At 43.3% G+C, this 18,253-nt stretch overlaps 1 protein-coding gene across 6 annotated transcripts in view; it reads left to right on the top strand.

The window, feature by feature from the left end:
* LOC126470170 (pumilio homolog 3-like) overlaps positions 1 to 18,253 on the top strand; it is a 195,593-nt gene that overhangs the window by 87,177 nt on the left and 90,163 nt on the right. For all 6 annotated transcript variants that reach the window (XM_050097812.1, XM_050097815.1, XM_050097813.1 and 3 more), the window contains 2 exons: positions 7,492 to 7,751; positions 8,417 to 8,603. In XM_050097812.1, coding sequence (XP_049953769.1) covers positions 7,492 to 7,751; positions 8,417 to 8,603 — 447 coding nt within the window. The remainder of the gene's footprint in view (positions 1 to 7,491; positions 7,752 to 8,416; positions 8,604 to 18,253) is intronic.

Genomic DNA, 18,253 nt, shown 5'->3' with positions numbered 1-18,253 from the left:
TTAATTTATGAGTACAAGCCAGTCCTCCTTATGCCTCCCAAAAAAACTTTTTTCTATAATCTTTGTATGTGAGGGCTCTAACCTTCTGGTTGTAAACAGTGCAAAGTGAACCTCTTGCTGGGTGAATTGTTTGTGTTTCTGTAGTCATTCTGTGGTGTATTGTAGCAAGTCTAGATTACTTCAGGAGAAGGCCGAGCAGTAATTTATTAAAACTTGAGTATGGCAAATATTTACTTTTGGAAACAGTTATTGTCCTCACAAGTGACATGTATTTGATACTGTCTCTGACACTAGTAATATTTAGTACTTCATTCATTGCAGAATGATAGTTTCACAACAGAATACTATGGATTATAACTAGATGTAAATTTCTGAATAACTGTTCTATTGGTCTCTGTACTAAGACAATACTGTTGTCATTAGAGGTGATTACAGGTGTATGCTGACTGCACAGTGACTGGGCTGAGCAATGCTTTGCTCGGACATAAATAACTTTCCAGCCACGGTGGCTTAAGAAAACTCATGGGGTCATGTGTACACTGAATCTCTGATTTGTTGATGTGTCTGGCAGCAACTGTCTTTACTTGTGGTGCCATCATGAGGGCTCCATGCATATACAAATGAAGAGACAGGGAATGCAATGGCGGCCAATGGCAGCTCCTTGTCCACAGTTTGGTATCCATCTTGACGAGTGACTGGGAACACCTACTGCAGGGTGCATGCCTGCATCCAGTGACACAGACTCTGTGGTTGGATTGATTGCAGTGGATCTCCAATGGCATCATGTTGGCTGTCTGAGGACAGTGCGTCCACGGACATTAGCTCTGGCGGCAACAGCAGCAAAGGAATGTCGATATCCATCAGCAGTGTGCTGGACAACACTGACTGTGACTGATTTTTTTTTTTTTTTTTTTGGGGGGGGGGGGGGGGGGGGGGAGATGGCTGCTGTTGCAGACCCCAGTGACATGCAGGATCTGTGGGCAAAACTTCTACTGCAGTATTACTGACATGAGAGTGCTAATGCAGCCCAGAAGAACCTTGAACAATTCAAGAGGGACAAGACTTGCATGATGACACCATGCTCCCAACACTATTTCTTGTCAACTCTAAAGTAAACTTCATCCTGAGGCTGAAACTTAGTTCGACATGATGGAATGAACTGTTCCCACAGCGACTACAGAAGATGTAGCAGAGTACAGTGACGACGACTGCGCCATATTGCCATTGACTTCCTGTCGTATGGCAAGGAGCAGTTGGAGGAAGTTAAAATCTTTAAGGTTAGCTACTGTGTGTGGAATGAACAAAGTGTCTTCATGTGACTTTTGAATATTCGAATGAACTGTTCAGCTGCACTATTTGACAGGGGTTGAAAAGGAGCTGTAGTTTAAGGATGTATGCCATTGTCAGCACAAAACTGTTGGAAATTGTCTGACATGAATTGAGGTCTGTTGTCCCAGACAGTACCTCAGAAAGACCTTTGAGACAAAAAAATCGGTGACAGAATTGATACAGTACTAGCAGTGGTGATGGATGTCATGGGGACTACAAAAGGAAATTTACTGTATATGTCTACCACAAACAACCACTGTGTATTCCAGAATGGACCCACAAAATCAATATGGATGTGTTGCCGGGGTCTGGATGGATGTGTACGCTGCAAAAAATGTTGTGGCAGGGGAAGTCATGCGCTGAATCGGGCCATCCATGCCCTGCCAAGTACAGTGATGTCGAGTGAGTTGCTTTGTGCGAACTACAGACCAGTGACCTGTTGCAACAAAGAGAGGATTTCATGCTGGAGGGAGTGAGGAATCACAGCTTACACATCATCATTCTCTGTATGCAACAGCGGAACTCCTAACTGCGTAAATATCGTGTGATGCAAAAAGTAGTGATACGCCACTGGGTGGGGAATTTCTTTCAGATTACGCAGCCATCCAAGGCATACATATTGCAAAACTACCTGAAGAGCTAGGTCAGAAGCAGTTGCTGCAGCAATAAGCCAAAAACTGAGAGGAAAACTTTGAAGAATTCCAAAATCCTGAGCACCAATTTGACAACATAATCTCTCATGCAAATCAAATGCTATGTCAATACCAACCAGTAACCAAGACAAGAAGTCAGCATTCGAATGTTTACAGTGGGCGTGTACAACAAGTTGTATTGATAATTGGACAATAACAGAGCCCAACATTGCAATTTTTGCACTGTACATGATGGGGCAGGGTTGGCAGAATTGAACAAAGCTGTTAAAGGCTAGTGATCTGTAATCTAGTAGAACTTATGACTGTACAAGTATTGGTGGAACTTGGCAACATATAATGAGTCACCCTCCTCTAACATTACCTTTTTTTATATAGAGATAACTGATACTACATATACTATCGATTCTTGCATAGGTTAAAATTATCTTAGCTGTTTCACTAAAAGAATTCATATGATTTTGTATACAGTATATTATATTTCAGGCTAAAATGTATAAACAAGAAATTAATGTGTTACAATTAATATGTACTAACAGTTAAAATTACTGTTCTTTTAAAAATAATTGAAATCACATAATATGTGGCATACTTAAAATTCATATTATTAATTACACAATGTGATGATAATTATAAAATTTATTTCTAGATTGATTTACAAAATAATTATATATTTTAGTGAAGATTCTTCTTTGGTAAAGAAAGTTTGTAAATTCTTTTGCTTTGTAAACTCTTTGGATTAATGTTAGTACCACAGAATGTAAGCAGTGGTGGGCACGCCTCCTATGGAAGTAGGCATTTTATAAGTTTGTCACCAACAAAGTAATTATTAGTTTTTTTTTTTTGGTTAATGTGGAAAATGTAAAAACTGTGATGTTGAAAAATGTGACAAAGAATAAAATTCAAGAATAATACAGGTAAATCTTCATCAGTTATTTAGTCATCAAGAAACTAAAAAATCGAAATGTACTTGTAGCTAAGACTTTGAGCCATCAACAACAACAATGAGATAATGAAGATAAGTAAAAAGTTATTCTTTTGTATATTTATGCCCCTCAAAGCTCTCAAAATTTGTGCAAAGAATGGGAATTTTAATAGTGATATGTGGGAGGGTAAGATTACAAACACCATAGATAATGAAAAGTACTTATTTTTCAAGTTCACTGTTCGAGTTTTAAAAGCAAAAGCAATAGCAATAGGTCGATCAGACTAACCAATTCTGTTGGAGAGCACAGCTCCAATTCTGGAAGAATTTGCAGCTGACACAGTAAGCTTAGCTAACTCAAAATGAATCAGATAATGACAACTCAACAATGAGTCCTTCAGTTGCTGAAATGCATCTTGACATTGTTGGGACCACACAAAGGGATCACTTTTCAACACAACTGGTTCAGTGGAGCAACAATTTGCAAAGTGTTTGCAATAAACTTAATGTAATATGAACTTCAATAAACTTAATGTAATATGAACTTCCCTATGATAGCTGGCAAATCTTTGATCACTAACAAGTGTGAATTAGCAAGATGAATACCCTGTGCATTTGTAACATGTCCTAAATATTTAAGTTCTTCATGGAAGGACACTTTTCCTTGTTACACTGTAAACCGGCTGGAGAAAGAACTTGAAAAAAACATTCTAAATTTGCCAGATGTTGTGCAGGCTTACAACTTGCAGCAATATCATCCAATAGTTTGGACATTAAGGGGCTTTGGCTGTTAATTGTTCCAGGAACTGTTGAAAAATAATATGAGCTGAAGCACTTCCGAATGGTAGTATTTGAAACAGCAACAAACCCAGGTGAATGTTGATCACAAAATATTGCTTGGACCATCCATCCAGCCATAATTGTAAGTATGCCTCAGATAAATCATCTTGGAAAAGAATCTCTCCTGTCCCAATCTGCTTCCGGTTGTGGGAGAGGAAATGAATCCATGGTAGTTTGTGGGTTTATTGTGGCTTTGAAATCAGCACACAGACGTAAATCACCTGATGTTTTATTTAATGTGGCCAAGGGTAATCCATACTGACTTGCTAAAATGGATTGTGTCACCCCATTGTCTGTCCATTGATGCAGTTCCTGGGCAACCTGCTCACATATTGTGTAGGGAACAGGCCAAGCATGAAAAAATCATGATTGCACATTGTCTTTAACAGTGACGTGCACTTCAAAATCTTTAGTCCATAATCCTGGTTTAAAAAGTTCTGCATACTTATTACACAAGTCAGATACATTGGTGTGAGGCACTGACTCGAGACTTTTGTAGTTGTGGGCTACCAATCATTTCATAGGTGTCTTTATTGATGAGGGGAACAGATGCACCTGTGTCAAATTGGAACTTTATTGTCCTTTGAACCACTCCTAATGGGACAGAAACTTCATTCTTCTGTCCGTGGACTTCAGCTGTCATCTTCTGTGAAGTGGAAAAGCCTGCCTGGGTAGCTGTTGGCAGTGTTTGCTTAGACTTGACAATATGTACATGCTGAGAGTTAAACTGTAGGCTTGTGTTAGACTGGCACTGTGAATTGTAGCACTGTAAATATACACTCTGTGTATGACCTTGCTTACTACACTGGAAATACTTTGAATTACAACAAGGGAAAGCTTGTGTATCCTGCCACTTATGACAAGATTTTTCTTACTTTATTCTGAAGTACACCATGCTTGCTACGAGGCTGAAAAGAGTTACCTTTACTTTTACAGTAAATCTGAGCCCTGTTTCTATTCACTTGTACATTCACTTTAGACTGTGTACCTTGTGTGCTATGAACAAGAGAAATAGGTGCAGATTCAAAATCAACTTCTGTTGTGTCCACCACACTTTGAGACTCTACAGTTGACAAAACTGTTTTTGGATCTGGGTCTGGCAATTTGAAAATAGCAGTCCAAATGCATTCATCTGACACATTTTGTGTGATTGTGTCACGTAACATAACATCACGATAGCTTAGTCCACAAGAACACTGAATGTTTCAATTACTGTTGAGCTGCTTCTTAAGACAAAAGAATTCAAATCTCTCTGCAACTACATGGATTTGTGCCTTATAATGCTGATTGAGCTTATGAACGAGTTCATCGTAAGCAATTTCTTCCATTTGCAGCAATGGTGCTGCTTGTTGCTACAGCAATGTTGTAATTTGTTGCATGCTGAGCAGCAGTCATTCAGTCTGCTGCACCTGATACTGAACAACTTCGTTTAGAGACTTCTCTTGCAGGGAATTTGAAGAGGATCACTGCTGTCAGGTGCAACGGGACAGTACGTGGAATCAGTGACTATGAGCGAAAATGTGTGCCAGACCGAGATTCAAACCCAGGATATCCTGCTTACTAGGCAGATATGTTAACCACTGCACCATCCAGAACACAGCATTATCGAAACTGTGTGAACTATCGCAGCACATCTAATGACCTCGTTGTCGACGGGACGTTAAACACTAATCTCCTAAACACTATCGCAGCACATCTCATGGCTGATTCACATTCCCACTGAGCACCACCTATTCACAATCCCTGTCCATTTGACTCACTGTTCACTACTATGAAATTCCCACATGAGTTCCGAGGTATTTGTGCATCCATTTCCTAGCTGGGCAAAACACACACACACACACACACACACACACACACACACACACACACACACACACACACACAAAATTCTTAAAGATATTCTGAGAGAGACTGATTAAGGATTTTTAGGGTATGAAGAAAAGGTAAGGTGGGCGAGAGGGGTCAAGTCATTGAAATTGGAGGTTGGAAATAAATATTTCTCGCACTATTTGTTTGTGAAAGAGCATCTGCAAAATTTTTTCCAGAAACTAAGAGAGGTGAAGATAGAAGAAAAGGCTGTATCTGAATTTATTAATTCATGTATGGGTCTTCACTTATACACTCCTGGAAATTGAAATAAGAACACCGTGAATTCATTGTCCCAGGAAGGGGAAACTTTATTGACACATTCCTGGGGTCAGATACATCACATGATCACACTGACAGAACCACAGGCACATAGACACAGGCAACAGAGCATGCACAATGTCAGCACTAGTACAGTGTATATCCACCTTTCGCAGCAATGCAGGCTGCTATTCTCCCATGGAGACGATCGTAGAGATGCTGGATGTAGTCCTGTGGAACGGCTTGCCATGCCATTTCCACCTGGCGCCTCAGTTGGACCAGCGTTCGTGCTGGACGTGCAGACCGCGTGAGATGACGCTTCATCCAGTCCCAAACATGCTCATTGGGGGACAGATCCTGAGATCTTGCTGGCCAGGGTAGTTGACTTACACCTTCTAGAGCACGTTGGGTGGCACGGGATACATGCGGACGTGCGTTGTCCTGTTGGAACAGCAAGTTCCCTTGCCGGTCTAGGAATGGTAGAACGATGGGTTCGTTGACGGTTTGGATGTACCGTGCACTATTCAGTGTCCCCTCGACGATCACCAGTGGTGTACGGCCAGTGTAGGAGATCGCTCCCCACACCATGATGCCGGGTGTTGGCCCTGTGTGCCTCGGTCGTATGCAGTCCTGACTGTGGCGCTCACCTGCACGGCGCCAAACACGCATACGACCATCATTGGCACCAAGGCAGTAGCGGCTCTCATTGCTGAAGACGACACGTCTCCATTCGTCCCTCCATTCACGCCTGTCGCGACACCACTGGAGGCGGGCTGCACGATGTTGGGGCGTGAGCGGAAGACGGCCTAACAGTGTGCGGGACCGTAGCCCAGCTTCATGGAGACGGTTGCGAATGGTCCTCGCCGATACCCCAGGAGCAACAGTGTCCCTAATTTGCTGGGAAGTGGCGGTGCGGTCCCCTACGGCACTGCGTAGGATCCTACGGTCTTGGCGTGCATCAGTGCATCGCTGCGGTCCGGTCCCAGGTCGACGGGCAGGTGCACCTTCCGCCGACCACTGGCGACAACATCGATGTACTGTGGAGACCTCACGCCCCACGTGTTGAGCAATTCGGCGGTACGTCCACCCGGCCTCCCGCATGCCCACTATACGCCCTCGCTCAAAGTCCGTCAACTGCACATACGGTTCACGTCCACGCTGTCGCGGCATGCTACCAGTGTTAAAGACTGCGATGGAGCTCCGTATGCCACGGCAAACTGGCTGACACTGACGGCGGCGGTGCACAAATGCTGCGCAGCTAGCGCCATTCGACGGCCAACACCGCGGTTCCTGGTGTGTCCGCTGTGCCGTGCGTGTGATCATTGCTTGTAGAGCCCTCTTGCAGTGTCCGGAGCAAGTATGGTGGGTCTGACACACCGGTGTCAATGTGTTCTTTTTTCCATTTCCAGGAGTGTATTTGTGAACTGTATTTTGATGAAAGTGGAACATTTATGCCAAGATTACCTCATTTATCAAGTGAATATTATTATACATTAATATGTCTCTAATACCTTGTGTTGATATATTTCATAATTGGTAAAAAATGAAGACTAGAACAGGTGTTTAATGCACTTTGGAACATTCCCAGTAATATTAATTATTTCCTACTATTTCTAGGTGGCTTCCATGGTAATTGACAAGATCTACAAGACTTATTCTGTGCCAGAGGACAGAGACTGGATGAGGAAGGAATTGTCTGGATTTAAAGACGACAAGACTGTTTCAAAGTTCCTGGAAATTATTGAGGGACAAGGATGTTTTTGTCCTGAATCTCCTGAAAGCAAGCTTCTTCAGTCCTTAGTGGAATGTGTAAAACAAGAAGAAGAAAGTAGTGCAACAGTGTCCACAAAAGTAACATTACAGATGCTGATTGAAAAGTAAGTGTGTGTGTGTGTGTTGTGTGTGTGTGTGTGTGTGTGTGTGTGTGTGTGTGTGTGAGAGAGAGAGAGAGAGAGAGAGAGAGAGAGAGAGAGAGAACAATTTCTTTGTACTAAAAGTAAAATTCTCTTGAGAAAAGTATGAAATTATGTGAGACACAGGGGAGAGAAACAGTTTCATCTTCAGTTGTGCCTCCAGATTAAATACATGCCAATTGAAACAGGTAAATCACCAAAACGGAATGCATTCTGTATACAAAATCTCAAAGTACAGCCATGTTTCAACACGGTTATGACTGGCTCACAATTATATTTAGAGGTTTGCTATATGGCTTGCACTCCCTTTTGATGACATATTTGTTTCAGAAGAAGTTTACCTGATCTGCAGGTACATCTTAATATGAAGCTGCAAGTTTTGAAACAGATAATGTAAATTGCAATTGCGGGATGTATTTTCATCATAAAAGTATGTGAGAATCTGCTTGTTGTAATCTGTCTACTGCTTATTCTGGCATTATTAATTTTGTGGGAGTCATATTTTGTGTGAATTATTAGTATATCTTCGTTTAGTCGCTGATTAATAGAAAGGGAAGCAAAACCTGAAATAAAGTTTGTGGACAGAATAACGTTATGCCATTTCGTGAAGTTCTCCTTGTACTTTTCAGGGACCTGGCTTTGAATGCTCTTGTGCAGAGTGTTTTGAGTGATTACTTGATGAAATGCAACTCTACAGACAGAAAGGAATTAATAAGTACTCTGCAACCAACTCTTGAGCGAATTTTGGATGCAGGACTCGATACATTTAATGCAGTAATGTTATTAATTCAATACGTCTGGTTTGGGTCCAGTAAAGTAAGTAAACTATATGATGACTGATGACCAGAACTTTTCACGAATGATAAGTTTTTGTTTAAATTTTAGGTACCTTTTGATATTAATTAGGATGTACCAAATATGAGTTTCGTATGTTAATTTTTAACATTTGCTAATCATACAGTTGGTTCCAAAATTTTCTCTTGTGATAATGCAACTGTTTCTTACACATTACTTAGATTTATTTCTAAAAGATCCTACTTGATAAATGAAGACCAATTGTTGAATTTTACAATAAAGCCAGTGGCAAATGGCATTTCCATAATCTCATCAAATAAAATGTACAGAGTGAAGCAGTTAAGACAAACCACCACACATATATCCAGAACAATTAAATATATCAAGATGCCTTTTTTGTTAAGTTATAGTGGACAGTGTGGTGACTTTTTTTATCCATGCAAGTAATTTGTAACATTTATGGCTGCCAAATTATACACTGACTTTTTTTTTAATAGGACCATTTACTTTTTTTGTGCCATTGGAAAAAGCATCTGAAGAGAACTTGCTGATGTAACTTATCTGGAACTTGATAATATAGTAACAAGATAATAATGCCCCAAAACAGTGCCCCATTATCAGGAGAAGAGGCCCCCTGCATGCTCACCAGACTTAACATTTCTGAAATTTTATATCTGGACAAAAATAAAAGAAGAGGTTTACAAGGAAACACTGTTGACTCCCAAAGACATGAAATGCTTTATAACATGGGCTTGTGCAGCTGTAAGTCCAGATTAATTTCAGTGTGGACTGTCATCTGTCCTGAATCACTTTGTAGCATGCATCAGTGATGAATATCAACATTTTCTGTACATGATATGGCAGTCACAATAATAAAGACTTGAACTCTACTTGAGGTTAAAAGTTTGATTACATATGCCGCAGTAAGACAGATTTTTAAGGAACTATTTTTCCTGGGGACGGGGCAGTGGGTTATTGTATTACTGACTTCCAAACAAGTTGTATCACTGAAGTCATCTTCAAAGCCTTTTTCCAGTACCACAAAGAAGAGTATGGTTCCATAAAATCAAAAGCCAAAGTCTAGAATGAAATTTTCACTCTGCAGCAGACTGTATGTTGATATGAAACTTCCTGACAGATTAAAAATGTGTGTTTGACTGAGTCTCGAACTCGGGATCTTTGCCTTTCGCGGGCAAATGATTCACTATCTGAGCTACCCAAGCACTACTCACAACCCATCCTCACAACTCCACTTCCACCAGTACCTTGTTGCCTACCTTCCAAATTTCAGAGAAGTTCTCTTGCAAAACTTGCAGGACTAGCACTCATATTGTTGAGACATGTGCTTCAAGTTTCGCCGGAGAACTTCTGTGAAGTTTGGAAGGAAGGAGATGAGGTACTGGCGGAAGTGAAGCTTTGAGGACAGGTCACGAGTCGTGATTGGGTAGCTCAGGTGGTAGAGAATTTCCCACAAAAGGCAAAGGTCCCAATTTCGAGTTCTGGCCCGGCACACAGTTTTAATTTGTCAGGGAGTTTCAAAGAAAAATTCAGTCTCCTAATGCAGCAGCTATAAATGTTAAATTACTTGTGTGCTTCAGAAATGTGTGTTTAAATTTAATGTCTTAGATATCATTGTCAGTTACTTGCATTAGATTTTTGGACTTTGGACTATTATATTTATAGCAGTCTGCCAAATTATTCATACATTAAAAAAGTCTACCATTTTCAGGTTTAGTGCGTATACTATAGTGACTGGATGCAAAAGAAACATGACAGCTGTCATTACTGCAATAGTACATGAGAATTTTCTCATCCCCAGATATGTATATTATGATTGCTTACCCTTCTATCTGCAAGAAGTCTTGATCCAGCATTAAAGGTTACAGTATTAGGAAAGACTTGTTTATTCACAAATATTTAGTTTGGAAACTTTGCATGCGTACTATAGTCTGTAGGCTTTAGAGTTTGTAACAGCTGTAATCAGTAGGGATGGAGTTACGGAATTTTGCTCGAGATGCCAAATTTTAAAACTACGAGTCACAGATTTTGTTGTTATCTGCTAGGCAATACTGAGACTTCAGTCTAAACTATAGTGACTGCGTAAGATATGAATTTCTTAGCTTTGGAGTATTAAAGTCGTTCATGTTTGGTTTCCATTTGACTCACATACTGGTGACATTATCACAGGACACCTCTAGATTGTGTTTAACTTATGCACTGTCCAGTCACGTTAATGTGACAATGTGTCAAAAGTCCGAATAATCATCTTTTGCAGCATCGACTGCTGCGAGACATGCGGGAAGAGAGTTACTGAGGTTCTGGAAGGTACCAATAGGAATGTGGAGCCATTCCGACTCTAGTGACATGTCCAACTGTTCTAGGTTTCTTGGTTGAGGATCTGTGGCTTGTACAGCCCAGTCAAGCTGATCCCACAGATTCTCAATTGGGTTTAAATCCAGGGAGTATGGTAAACTCCTCCTGGTGCTCTTTGAACCACACACATACATGGCAAACTGTGTAACACATTACATTGTCCTACTGGTAGATGCCATCATGCTAAGGAAATACAAACTGCATGTAGGAGTGGACATGGTGACCAAGGATAGATGTGTGCTTGTGTTGGTCCATTGTGCCTTCCACAATGATGAGGTCATCCAGGCAATGCCAATGAGACATTTCCCAGACAAAAACGCTCCCTCCCTTCTGATAATTGTTGCAGGGTGTTTGCTTTGAGATGTTTAATGTCATACACACAGACGGCCATCTGTCTGATGGAAAATGTAACTCAGCTGAAAAAGCCACCTTTTGCCAGTCAGTGGATGTCCAGTTGCAGTATTGGTGTGCAAATTCTAGCCTTTGTCAGTAGCATACAGCAGTCAGCATGGGTGTATGACCCCCCAGAGGGCTCGCCTCTCTTTGACGGGTTCGTGGGTGGTTACCACGGGGCCACAGCCTTTGCAGCATTTTTCCCCTTCCATGCTGCATGTCTGTCCTCTTGCTTTTCTTGTTCCTCCGCTTCAGAGTTTGAGGATCCTCTCTTTCCTTCTTCCACCCTGTGCACTCCTGAAGGCCAGCCCACACGTCTGACGCATAACAGGTTACTGGGTAATGTGTAATTCCCAGCCTAAGGTCGACAGGTAGGGTTCGCATGTACTCCCTGGTACAGGCCAGGCCCAGGGAGGGGTGATTGCCTGAGCTGTAACCTTCCCAAATTGCCGATTGGTCCCTCTGTCAGATGTTCAGGAGGTGTGACCTGAGGTGTGAACAATCACCTAAGGCGGGTGCCCCCCCTTGTGATGGGGGCCGCCAGTTGGAAGGAGCGTGCCATCGGATACTCTAACAATCATGGAGGATTTCCTCGCTATGAGTCAATCATCTTCCCACTCAACTTCTACTGAACGTAAACACAAGGCTAATGATTCAAAGATCCTTCTCACTGCACCATGGTTCCTCATGGTCTCACGTACTGAAGATGGTCAGTCCTTCACCACGGTAAATCCGTTTATTATTCAGAAAGATGTAGATGCAATTGCTGGTCCTGTGAAATCCTGCTCTCGTTTATGAAATGGCATTTTGCTTTTTGAGACCACTTCTGATCCTCAAGCACAACAACTGCTTGCTGCCTTGCTTCTTCACTGCTACTCTAGTTTGTGTCGAGGCCCACAGAACTTTGAATTCATCCCGTGGTGTACCGTATTTACTCGAATCTAAGCCGCACTCGAATCTAAGCCGCACCTGAAAAATGAGACTCGAAATCAAGGGAAAAAAAATTTCCCGAATCTACGCCACACCTGAAATTTGAGACTCGAAATTCAAGAGGAGAGAAAAGTTTTAGGCCGCACCTCCAAATCGAAACAAAGTTGGTCCATTGTAATATGAGACACAATTTAGGTCAAATGAATGATGATACAGCTACAGTAGTTTGGTTCGAGTTGTAAGCTTAGCAGTTAAGCTTAACCAGGTAGCCATTGAGCCATTGCTGTGCGTCAGGCGCTCCGTCCGTATTTTTATTGGTACCCTTCCTTTTTCACGTGCTTCGTCTGGCTTGAATTCATTGCATATTTTTCTTTGATCTGATAAGTGCCGTTCTCTTTGTTATAGGTGTCTACGTCACTCTAAGCTGAAAATGCATTACTGTACTGAGTCATGCAATGTTTGTCGCGGCATGGCTTGCTTTTGTGCGCGCTACCGTGGCTTACAATAAAAAATAAAAAAAGAGAGGAATTGTCTCATAACCGAAACAACGGCAAGAGACTGCTATTTGTTGTTACTTACACTGCTGCTTTCTTTGATAATGATCAACAAAAACCAAATAATAGACTGCATATGATAGAAGATGTTCTGAAGGAGAGTTTAGCGAAAATTTTTCTCCGTTTGAAAATCTTTGCAGGCCCCTCTTTAGTACATTACATTCTGCACAGAAATTAGAGTCATCTTAGATTTAAAAATCTAGTCAACCATCGTACTTCATTTCTGACTGTATCATTATCAGGCATAAGAATAATACGAATATAAACATGACATGATATGTATATTCTTACACGTTTGCTGTTGTCTCACTCTAGTTTCGTAGTTTATTAGGCAGACAGGATTTAAGTGAGGTAGCAGCAAACACGAAACAATACATGGCAAAATGTTTATATTCGTATTATTCTTATAAGAGAACACTGCATGTGATTCACAATTCATAAAAGTTCCTATTAGCAACCATCTCTTCTCACAGGTATGAAAAAATTCAGAACGTTGAGTTGGCCATATTGACAAACATCCCAAAGTCTTGTCAGTCGGATTTTCGTAGTACATTGGAATGCTGCTACATTCGAAGATGAACAATACGGAATTTGTATTTACTTCGATGGATAGTGTATGAAAATTCAGTTGTCGAAACTCAGGGCGGAGAAAAAAGCTCGTCTTCCACCTTTTTTTTACATTTATTTACTGACGCAGAGGTTTTGGCGCCGGTATTTATCTTTGTGCCTGCAAGCTTGCCTGTGTTGCGCTACATATATTCGACAGCAGAAGTTGTGGCGGCACCTACCAACATTTATCATAACTTCCACTTGCTTTGCACTCGATTCTAAGCCGCAGGCGGTTTTTTGGATTACAAAAACCGGAAAAAAAGTGCGGCTTAGATTCGAGTAAATACGGTAATTTTTCCCTGGCTGCTCGATGGTCTACTTGAGGCCGAACGACAACCTCATCTCTCTGATCAGGGTATCATTGCTGTTCATCGTGTAATGAAAAAAGTAGATTCTTCCTTAGTGCCTATCTGCACTCTCTTTCTCACCTTTGATAGAGTGGTGCTTCTTCTGTCCAAGCTCAAAGAAGACCATGAAATTATCACTATCAGGCCATACATTCCGTACCCAATGCGCTGATACCAGTGTCATCGTTTTAACCACACTAGAATGTCTTGTTGACACCCAGCCAAATGTGTCACCTGTGGTAGGGATGTGCATGAGGGCAGTTGTCCACCTCCTTCTTCTCACTGTATCAACTGCAATGATGGCCATGTCACCTTCTCTCAGGAGTGTCCAGTGTATCTTGATGAGCGGGCTGTTCAAGAGATTGTTATCCAGTTGCTCGCAAGTTACTGGCTAGTCGCAAACCCTTTGTTCTCTTGTCTGGTACTTACAGTTCTGTTGTTGTTACCCCTTGCTCCATGAAGAACATGGCCACACAGACATGTGACCTCAAATTCAGCTCTGAGGTCATGAAATTACCCAGTGTCAAAGTAGCATCACCATCCCCCCGTTCAGCTGTGCAACAAGCCATCAAACTCTCGCCTCAAGGGGCGAAACCACCAGCTACACAACTGGTAGGCTGGAAAGGACAGAAGGAGTACTCCCATGAAGACTTCCTCTGTCCCTCCAGCCAAACAACACCCGTGTCTTCATCTACCCGGAAAGGCTCAAAGAAGTCCTCCAAAGGCAAATGGTCTTCTCCTTCGCCAACTTGAAGAACCTCTTTGATGGTGTCGGCACATGATACCTTTGCTTGGCCAGCCTCCGTGTCGCTGGTGTGCACCAACCGACTGCACAAGCGAGCTGATGCTTCTGTGGACCTCATGGAGCATGATCCTCCTACTTCTGTGCCCAGTAGTAGTGCCTCTTACCCAGCTGTCACTCGGTAGCCGCTGAGGTGATACCCCCACGTCTCTTCATCAAGACTCTCCTCTAATGGAACATTTGCGGCCTTCGGTCCCACAAAGAGGATTTATGGCTGCTTCTAGCGTGCCACCATCCCCTTGTACTCTGGCTTCAGGAAACGAAATTGTGCCCTCACAACTACTTTAAGCTTTCATGTTTCTCACTGATTCATTTTGACCTTTCCCCTGAGGTTGGCATTCCCTCTCATGCTGCTCATAAGTGATGTATTTCGTAGTCAACCCATCTCGCTGACTACCAATATTCAAGCTGTGGCAGTTCACCTTTTCCTTCCCCACCTGACTTATTCCCTCTGTGCTATATATGTTGCCAGGGCAGACTTCCTTCAACTTACTGAGCAGCTACCTCCCCCATTTTTGCTACTTGGTGAGGCATGCTGCGATGCAATTCACGCACATAGATGTGCTCTCTGTGTTTTTAACTGCCACCTTACGCTGGCAAACTGTATTCATTGTAAACAAGTCGCAGCATGCCTCAGTCTACCAAGGGACTGGGACAAAACGTGGTGGTAGAGAGGAAGCGCAGGGGATGGAACATTCTGCAACAGTAAGGATAACGTTTGTGAGGTATTCCACCTGGTTATCACAACTGGGGAAATCTTGTTGTTCGAAGGTCGCCAGGGAGGAATAAAGCTGCCAGTCAGCCCTAGGAAGCCGCCATTTACGAGTGCATGTGGATGGGGTAGGGGCTAGCAAATGGACAGCACATGGGACGTGGTCGCTTGAGTAGGTGTCAGAAACACCGGATCATTCAAGACGATGGGCAAGCTGGGCAGTGCAGAGGGATAGTCCAGGTATGACTAGGTGTGTGAGGAGTCATATTGAAAGTGGAGTGCTCCAGTGTTTAGGCAGAAGAGGTTAAGTTGGTTAAGAAGGTCAGCAAGAGGGTACCTCTCTGACAGGACCTGAGAGAACCCCAAAGGGGATGATGTGCATTAAAGTCACCAAGTAGCAAAAATGGGGGAGGTAGCTGCCCAGAGTTCCACACCTTCCTCTGTCATGTGGGTGAACCTGTGATACCTGTCTGGAACCAAGATCCATTTCCCAATTTCCGGCCTGAAAGTCGCTGACAATGTCATCGTGGACCTTATTGCTATCTCCAACATCTTGGGCCGCCATTTTGCGGAAGTTTCGAGCTTTTCCCACTATCACCATGCCTTCCTCCATCGGAAATGAGTGGAGGAGGCTCGGGTGACGCTCTTCTCTTCTCCGAATCACGAGTGCTACAATGCCGTCTTTACTATGAGGGAGCTAGATCATGCTCTCAGTTCATCAAAATCTTCTGTCCCATGGCCAGACGCCATCCACATTCAGATGTTGCAACACGTTTCTCTTGTGGGCAAGCACTTTCTGCTTAAAACACGTACAACTGCATCTGGACAGAGGGCACATTTCCTGGACACTGGCATGAAGCCATCGTCATACCCATACCTAAGCCCAGTAAGGACCTTTTTTCCAGCTACTGCCCCATCTCTCCTACCAGCTGTGTTTGTGAGGTGATGGAACCTATGATTCATGCCCGGCTGGTGTGATGGCTCGAGTCTCGACATTTACTGACGAATGCACAGTGTGGATTTCGAGCACGGCATTCAGCCGTTGACCATCTCGTCACTTTGTCCACCCATGTCATGAATGGTTTTCTGTGGAAATCCCAGATTGTGGCCATTTTTTTAAATTTGGAGAAGGCCTACAACACCTGCTGGTGAACTGGTATCCTCCGTACTCTTTACATGTGGGACTTCTGTGGGCGCCTGCCCTGTTTTCTTTGAGCATTTTTACAAGACCGAGTTTTCAAGGTGCATGTGGGTTCTGCCTTGTCGGACACCTTTATCCAGGAAAATAGTGTGCCTCAGGGTTCCGTCCTGATTGTTGTCCTGTTTGCTATCACCATTAACCCTATAATGATCTGTCTCCCACCAGGCATCTCCGGTTCTCTTTTTGTAGACGATTTTGCCATCTATTGCAATGAGCGGCATCTGCAGTGCTGTCTTCATCTTCACTCCTGGAGCATTGACAATGGCTTTCGCTTTTCACCTGACAAAACCATCTGTATGAATTTCTTTTGGCACAAATGGTTTCTCCCACTGTCTCTACATCATGGGCGTGTTGCCCTTCTATTCATTGAAACTATGAAATTTCTGGGGCTCATGCTTGATAGGAAACTCTCTTGGTCCTCCCATGTGTCTTACCTGGTAGAACACTGTACGCAGTCCCTCAATCTCCTATGTGTCCTCAATGGTACTTCCTAGGGTGCCAATCAAACCACTCTCCTTTGTTTGTACCGGTGCCTTGTCTGTTCAAAACTTGACTATGGGTGCTTTGTTTATGCGTGCTTCGTTTATGCGTCTGCACGTCCATCCCTCTTACGCCGTGTCAACACTGTCCACCATCGTGTCATCCATTCTGCCACAGGCACCTTTTACACCAGCCTGGTTGAGAGTCTATATACTTAAGCTGCTGAACTGCCACTGTCCTATCGCCGTGACTTTCTCCTTAGCAGGTATGCCTGCCGTTTGTCTGCCATGCATAGCCACCCCTCCTATGTCTCCTTCTTTGATGATTCCTTTAATTGTCAGTATGGGGCGCGTCCCTCTTCTCTGTTACCTCCTGGAGTCTGCTTTCGCCACTTGCTACGGCGGCTTAACTTCACAGTACCTGCAACTTTCCCAGTTGGTGTGAACCCTTCACCACCTTGGCCTTCATTCACTTCATAAGGACACTACTCCAGCCTCGGTCTATCGCCTCCAGTTTCACGACCTTCACATGGAACTTTGTAATCGTACCTTTGTCTACACTGATGGCTCTTGGACTGACCATGGAGTCGGGTGTGCCTTCATCATTGGCACCCGTGTCTTTCGATATCACCTTCCGGCACACTCCTCAGTATTTACAGCTGAGCTGTTCGCCTTGTATCATGCCACGGAGTACATCTGGCGACACAGCCTTTCCAATTGTGTCCTCTGCTCAGACTCACTCAATGCCTCCCAAAGTCTATGTGCGCTGTACACTGCGCATCCCTTTATGCTACCGAGCGAGGTGGCGCAGTGGTTAGACACTGGACTTGCATTCGGGAGGACGACGGTTCAATCCCGGGTCCGGCCATCCTGATTTAGGTTTTCCGTGATTTCCCTAAATCACTCCAGGCAAATGCCGGCATTGTTCCTCTGAAAGGGCACGGCCGACTTCCTTCCCCATCCTTCCCTAATCCGATGAGACCGATGACCACGCTGTCTGGTCTCCTTCCCCAAACAACCAACCAACCTTTATGCTGCGGGTCCAGGGAAACTATCAACTGCTCACTCTTCGTGGAGCCAGTGTCGTGTTTCTGTGGAGTCCCTAGTCATGTCAGTCTGCCAGGAAACGAGGATGCTGAAGCTGCTGCCAAGGCTGCAGTCCTTGTACCTCAGCCCACGAGTATCTGTATTCCCTTTGATGATCTCTGCGTTGCTGTCTGTCAGGAGGCGGTGTCTCTTTGGCATCGCGAATGGTTCCTTCTTCAGAGGAA

The sequence above is a fragment of the Schistocerca serialis genome, chromosome 3 (genome assembly GCF_023864345.2).
Source record: "Schistocerca serialis cubense isolate TAMUIC-IGC-003099 chromosome 3, iqSchSeri2.2, whole genome shotgun sequence".
Taxonomy (NCBI): Eukaryota; Metazoa; Arthropoda; class Insecta; order Orthoptera; family Acrididae; genus Schistocerca; species Schistocerca serialis.
The sequence above is the reverse complement of the archived record's forward strand: the minus strand, read 5'-3'. Positions and strand labels throughout refer to the sequence as shown.